This window comes from Scardinius erythrophthalmus (assembly GCF_964197995.2).
Source record: "Scardinius erythrophthalmus genome assembly, chromosome: 11".
NCBI lineage: Eukaryota > Metazoa > Chordata > Actinopteri > Cypriniformes > Leuciscidae > Scardinius > Scardinius erythrophthalmus.
Window position 1 is genome coordinate 18,822,650 of NC_138231.1, and position 7,301 is coordinate 18,829,950.

At 38.1% G+C, this 7,301-nt stretch overlaps 1 protein-coding gene across 1 annotated transcript; it reads right to left on the reverse strand.

The window, feature by feature from the left end:
• Positions 1-1,290: 1,290 nt before the first annotated feature.
• On the reverse strand, positions 1,291-6,756 carry LOC308698739 (sterile alpha motif domain-containing protein 3-like). The gene is made up of 9 exons (XM_081378997.1): positions 6,689-6,756; positions 6,211-6,298; positions 4,418-4,532; positions 4,252-4,287; positions 3,964-4,155; positions 3,772-3,859; positions 3,505-3,657; positions 3,023-3,232; positions 1,291-1,479 (listed from the first exon to the last, which is right to left on the reverse strand). Exons 2-9 carry the CDS (start codon positions 6,290-6,292, stop codon positions 1,435-1,437), a joined length of 921 nt encoding a protein of 306 aa, XP_081235123.1. The 5' UTR covers positions 6,293-6,298; positions 6,689-6,756; the 3' UTR covers positions 1,291-1,434.
• Positions 6,757-7,301: the final 545 nt, after the last annotated feature.

Consider the following 7,301-nt stretch of genomic DNA (forward strand, 5'->3'; position numbering starts at 1 on the left):
AAACAGATACAAATTATTGTATATTAGGTACAGAAATCAATTAAAGGGATAGTTTACCCAAAAATTCTGTCATCATTAACTCACTCTTGTCATTTTAAACCTATATGGCTTTCCTTCTTCAGCATAACACAAAAAATATATTTTGAAGAATGTTGGTAACCAAACAATGCTGGTACCCATTCACTTCTATTATATGGACACCAAACCAATGCAGGTCAATGGGCACCATAGTTGTTCGGTTACCATCCTTCTTCAAAATATCTTTTCTGTGTTCTGAAGAAGGACGTCATAAAGATTTGAAATGACAAGAGGTGAGTAAATGATGACAATTTTTATTTTGGGGTAAACTATTCCTTTAATATTTTCATTATTTTAATACATGTTTTCACTCATACAATTTATAGTAGCTACAACCTTTACATTGACAATGCAACTTTATACTGGGCATGGAACTACGGAGCCCAGGAAGTCACCTGTGTGAGAAAAAAACAACAACAATCCATGGCGACGGTTTTGCAATCTGTCCGCTCAGTTTATAAACCGTACTCACGAATTCTCAAACTGAATTCTCGGTTTAACAAATCGTGCCCACGGATTAATAAACCGTACCCACGAGTTTCTAATCCACGCTCTCAGATTTGTAAACCGTGCCTTCAGTTTTTGCAATCCGTTCCCACGGGTTTGTCAAGATCAAAATCTTTTGTTTATTTGTGATAATCTTAGCACTTTATTATTATTATTGTCTAACCTGTATTATGACTGATATTTGACGAATTGCTTGACGTATATTCCACCCCATACCCGCTACAATTGAGAATCACTTTAAGCATGCAGACGCATTTAAGACAATTTGATATTTCACTTAATACACAATAAAACAATATACAATAAGATTCGTCAACAACGTGTTCTTCTAAAAGTAGGGTGAGTCACAAATTCGTGAGTACAGTTTACAAACCCGTGGGAACGGATTGCAAAAGCGTGGGCACGGTTTATGAATTTGTGGGTACAGACTGCAAAAACTGAAGGCACGGTTTACAAATCTGAGAGCGCGGATTAGAAACTCATGGGCACGATTTGTTAAACCGAGGGAACAGTTTGAGAATTCGTGAGTACGGTTTATAAACTGAGCGGACAGATTGCAAAACAGTCGCCATGGATTGTTGTTGTTTTTTCTCACACAGGTGACTTCCTGGACTCCATATGGAACAGATAGGTTGGATGGGGAAAAATATATGGTGTTGTTACCTTCTGTGATTTCCTCTTCTGGTCCAATGAGATTGGCGTAGAGTTTTTTTTTACTTCCTTCTTTTGCACTCCTGATGATGTTTGGGGCCATTTCATTCAGAGATGTTTCCATGTTCTTTGCCAAGTCTGTTCCAAACCTCATTGTCATTTCATGCAGCATCTTAAATACAAACCAGTACAATTACTTCAGGTGCTTATATCCAAATTACACACTTTCAGCCAAACAAGTTCCTTAAAGATAGAGACAAAAAAAAAAAAAAAAAATAGAGATGAAAAATTAACTTAAGAAATTTACTTTTGCTATGGTTTAATAAATGTCTATGGATATCTTCCAAAAAGAAAATAATTTTGGCGGATTTTTTTTTTCTATATAGTGTTGATATGGCAACTAGTAAATAAAGTTCCGTCATCCAAGCATGTGCGGAAGTATTTAAAACAAGCGTGTTACAACTAACCCCGCGTTAGGTTGTGCCCCGCGCTCCCCTACTTTTAATGATGATGTTTGTGTGTTAAGCGTCTGCGACTTACTTTCACTTTGATGTGCGATAGTTTGCACGTTGGCATGAATAGCTCAGCTGCTCATCTGCGGCGATGCGTGTTCCAGTAGCGTCGTCATATCTGACTATAACATTGCATATAGCCTATAATAACACGCTCTCACACGTTTATTTTTTTAAGCATTTTTGGGAGGAGTACACTTTACATACCGGTATGTGGTTTCAACAACCAGATACATTTACACTTGTTTCGTCTGGAATGCGCAAATCCGTCTCGAATGCGTTTCGGAGGGCATTTACACCTGGTCTTTTCACGATCGGATAGCTATCCCATCTGAAAAAATGCATGAAGTGGCCAGGTGTAAACAGCCGCTTTGGGAGAGGTAGAGAGAGAGAGAGGTAGGGAGAGAGAGAGAGAGAGAGAGAGAGAGAGAGAGAGAGAGAGAGAGAGAGAGAGAGAGAGAGAGAGAGAGAGAGAGAGAGAGAGAGAGAGAAAACAAACAAGCATGCAAATAGAATTAACGCGGCCGGAAAAATTATCGAGCTCATTTTTTTTATCGTGCGATTAATTGATTTATCGACTATCGCGACAGGCCTACGCGTCAGTATCGAGTTCTCTTTTCGGCCTTGAACAAAACGTAACACACACAAATTATGCCAAAATGTCCGTTTTGTTGTTGCGTTTTTCATGAATAATAACGAATAACGAACCCACCATTCAAAACACTGTGGTTGAATCCGAAATCGCGCCCTATACCCTCAAATAGGGCGTTATTGTTCTCAACATGATCTCAAGCAGTGAAAAATAGAGGACACTGACAACGCGCTGAAATACAGGACCGAGCAGGTAATATTATATGAAACAAAGTCTCAACTTTCAAATTTGGTCAGTCAAACAAAAATAAAACAGGCCTACCGTTTTTTGGCTCTTTAATGTGTCGTGACAGATTGCCTCAGTTAAAGCCAAGTTCAAATCCACCGAAGTTAATAAATAACACTTCTGACTGCTTTGTCGCACAAAAATGGTGGAATTTGATTGGTCAGATCGCATGTCAATCAAACTCAATGCGAATGATGAATTTGCGCCATGTAAAAAAAAAAAAAATACATCACTCTATACCCCCCACCCCCACGGTGAAACCGGTAATACCGGTGTTGTCACGAGTCGATTAACCGGTGTGGAGAATATTATCACCGTCACATCTCTAATTCACAGAAATATAATTACACTGATTTTTCTTATCTGCCTGGCACAAAATGTAACAATGTTTACTCACAAGCTGTGGCACTCCAAGAAAAGGAAACTGCTCCATTACTTCAGCTGCAGGCCTGTCCATAAGCTGTACTCTTTTGAAAAGAGTGCGCTTCATCCGGTTCTTGACCTCAGAGTAACTGGGATTGCTTTTACGCAACTCCAGGGTGATGGCATTAATGTGTTCCCGGAAACTCGTCTCATCCTCACCCATTACTTCCAGGTCCAATACAATCTGAGGTAGGAAGACAGTATTGTGCAGTACGTAAATATGAATCAAAGTCACAGAATAAAATATTTAAGATTGAAACATCAATCTTAAAAACTGATGTATCACTTAAGGAACACTAAACCAAATACCTCCTGTGAACAAGCAGAATCTTTATATGCCATTATATCCAATGGTTCTCTTCTACATTTTGCACTCTGAAATAATTGTCAACATGTGTTACATGTTAAGACAAATTTAATCTGCCTTCGACATAAAATTTATTGAACTGAACTTGCCTCTTGTTGTTGAGTAAGTCCCTCAGAATCTGTTTGTCCAGCACACTTCCTTTTAATCCCATACTTCTCCTTCATTTGCAGGACGATCGATGAGCTAACCAAGGGAATCCTTTCTTTTTTAAATTTGTTTCTAAGGCATTCCAACAAGGTATCCTGTAGACACATGTATACTTTCTTTTAAAATAGATTTTTTTCTGTGTGAGATTTTTTAATGAGCAATGATCTCAATATTTTCACAATATTAAAAGAACTGCAATAAGTTCATACATAACCAGAGGAGCTGCCATCCTTCAGAAATGGAAAGCGGGTGATCAAACTCCCCAGAACATCTCCATACATTTTATGATTTGGGTACCTAAGAAATATAATCAAATATATTATTTCAGTACCCAACAACCAACAAGTTTAACATAAAATACATTTAACTGTTATAAAATACAATGAAATACAATACTGTACCAGGTGTGCTTAGTGATGCTGTCAAACAACACTTGAATCAGTAATGCACGGATGTGAGACTTGTCCTTCTTCTTAAAGCCGGGATCCTTCCTCTGCAAAGCTGCTTGCAATTCAGGGGGAAAGACAGGCAGGTTGTATACTGCTGGCCAAGGTTGGGCAACAAATGAGCCCTCATTCTCACAGGGTTCTTGTCTGTAAACATGAATACAATGTTTAAGTCTTTTATACAGGATTTTATTTTACTTGCCACAACACAGTTTGTTTAAACTTCAAAACAATGATACATACTGAGTACAAGATATGTGAGGCACTTCAGTTTCCAGGCTGTTTGAAGAAATATAAAAATATAAATTAGGATAAGGATTTTAAGCTTGGTTAGCATTCGTTTTATATTAAACATTTTATATTAAGCATATTTAACAACAATGTTTAATATTTAACAACACAGACTTACTTTTTTAACTTACAAAGCTCCTTCATAAATGTCACCTGTTGTTTCATTACAGGAAAAAGTCTTTCCACCATCCTTTCTGTGAGACCCAGCAGAGTCTCCCCATCAATTTGCTGCTCTGTAAAAAAATACCAAATATTTCATATTCTAAAGAAGAAATAATAAATAAGAGAGAGACATGCCACAGAAGTACAATATATTTACCTAGAAGACTGCACTCTGTGGTATAATGTAATATACTTAGTATCATCATGCACATATGTGTCAAGAGGATGAAATTCTTTCTCCTCCCCTGGCTGCACCAGAATCCACTCCTTCTGGTCCTCCAATTTGAAAGCATGGTCACAAGAGGCACCACACCCTCCAGAAAATCGTGCATTAAGTCAGGGGGAAAGTTTTTTGTCACATCAAAGTAGTTCAGCTCATTGAAAGGGCATTCACTGACCACACCATATGTCTGTTTGGATATTCCAGTACTTTCCCTGAGCGCTTGCAGATGGTACTGATGTACCTGAGAAGATCGGATTATTACATCATCTTCGTTAACGTGAGACCTTAGGTCTTTGTAGCTGATCATACAAAAGCGACAGATCCGTCCACTGCTAAAGCAGCAGGTGAAACCTGCCAGACTGTGAGCAGACAAGTTGTCAGCTGAAATAGTGGCAAGAGCGCATTTCAAATTGATGTTCTGACCATTTACACTGACCTGCAGTCCTTCAGTGTACAACAGTTTCAGGTCATTAATCAGGGGCAGCAAGATGTCTCTGTATGAATACTTCTTTATAAATTGATTTCTTACAAGTAAGCACAAATGTATATGCCTCAATTGTGATTTGCAGTTAGATTCAAGATTGCCAATCATAAAATAGAAAGCTGCTAATTTGTGAACTGATCTTTTAGACCCCAAGGGGTTTACCACTTCATATTCATCAGTGTACAGATGTAATCTTACAATATTAGGATCTCCAAAAAAGGGGCTCTCATGAAAGAATTCTCCATCTGTGTAACTGCTTAAAAAATCTGTACTTGGGGCTTGTTCACAGGTTCTTCGATATGATTCAAATATGTCATGTTTCTCCAACTGAGTCTTCAGAACATCAATGATAGGCACATACTGAAATGTGTCCTCCTTCCCCTGGCTATTGGTTCCAAGAATGTGTTTAACTGGCTCCACTAAATGTAGATGTTCTTTGCAATATTTGAAAAGTTGATAATCTGACTGAACATAGGCAAACACACTTTCAATAAGTGTCTGATTATTTAGCAAGTTATCCAAGTCTTCCTGGTCCTCTAGTCTAAATCCAGATTTGGTCAAGTGGAATTTTATGATTTCAAAATAATTTTGTTGGAAAAATTTCAAGATGAACTCCAAGCTGGAAACAATAGTATCCTGAGTTGCTTTAGGAAGTAAATGTTTTTCTTGAAGATTTAATATAAAGAGGGCTACATGCTGTCTCAGTCCCAATAACACAGTTTCTAAATCAATTCCAGGCAAAGAATTTTGGTTGTTCTCTAGCAGATCATCTTCAGGAAGCTCCTCTTCACTTTCATTGTCGTCATCAACTACAGTAGCCTTTTCAAATAGGGGATGTTGCAAAGCTTGTCTGTGCTTTCGATAGATATGGTTTCTGTAACTTGCAACAGTTTTATATCTTCTAAAACATCCCTCAATGTCACAGGTAACACTAAAATCTGCTTGGTGGTTATGTTGCACTTGCAGGTGAGTTAGAAACTTTGTGAGTTGAAACTTCACAACATCACAAAATGAACATTTATAAATTTTCATTTGTAGCTACCTCTGAAACTTTCTTTTGCATCAATGAGGTTTATAGTTTGAAGCCAGTGGCACGTGTCATCTACTGACCATTTATCAACCATGGTAATCTGGGGATAAAAGAAAACAGAGCATAAATAACACTTCACAAACCAACTATGCATTAAACACACCTAAACATTTTTTGGCTTTAGAACATTTGAATGCTAAATTAAACCATGTGCTATCACTTTAATCCAGCGCATGCGTCAAAGTAAACATAGACGAACGCTGCACTGTAACTGTGTGCACACGCAGTTTTCAATACAGACCGGCCGGAAGTTCTCAACTGAAGCAGTGTCCACTTTCCTGCTGAGTTTAGCTCCAACCCTTAAAAAACATGCCTGAACAAGCTAATCATGATCTTCGTCTGTTCTGGGTTGGAGCTAAAAACTGCACGAAAATAGATCTCGCGGGCCAAAGTTAAGAACTTCTAACATAGGCCTGGGAAAAATACTCACCGCAAACTGAGTATGTGTGAAACTGCGACACACATTCACATATCATTCACCTCCGTCTTCCACCCGGTTCACTTTTATTTGAATCGGCGCCGTTCATTTTAACAACGAGCGCGCGCTTCATTGAAATTAATGTTCACGCTTCTGACTCGAAGCTCGTCTCCTTATAACACAGCTATCTTATTGTTGTTGACAATTTCATTAACAAGGAAATAAAGGGATACTGTATCTTAATTAATTTAAAAACCGGAGAAAAATCGATTTAACAGGGCTTTCTGAACCGACGGCTGACGAAGCCCGTCAGTAGCCTAACGTTACACGACAGCAGTGTTTTTAACTGAGGTAAATTTTGCTTCTAGTATCAGTATTTAACACTAGGGCTACTCTAACCAATATAAATATTAACTGTAATACTAAATATTTCAGCAAAATCATTTCAAAAATGTAAAAACTTAACTTACCTGAGGGTTTGAACGGGTAGAAATGGCGGACTCTTCAGTTTGAAAAATTAACTGTCACTTGTCTCGAGGTTCATCTTCGCCAATCCACCAATAGGAATTCAAGGATGACGCAACGCATGTACGCCACCAGGGAGCATTTTTACGATTATTTGTTT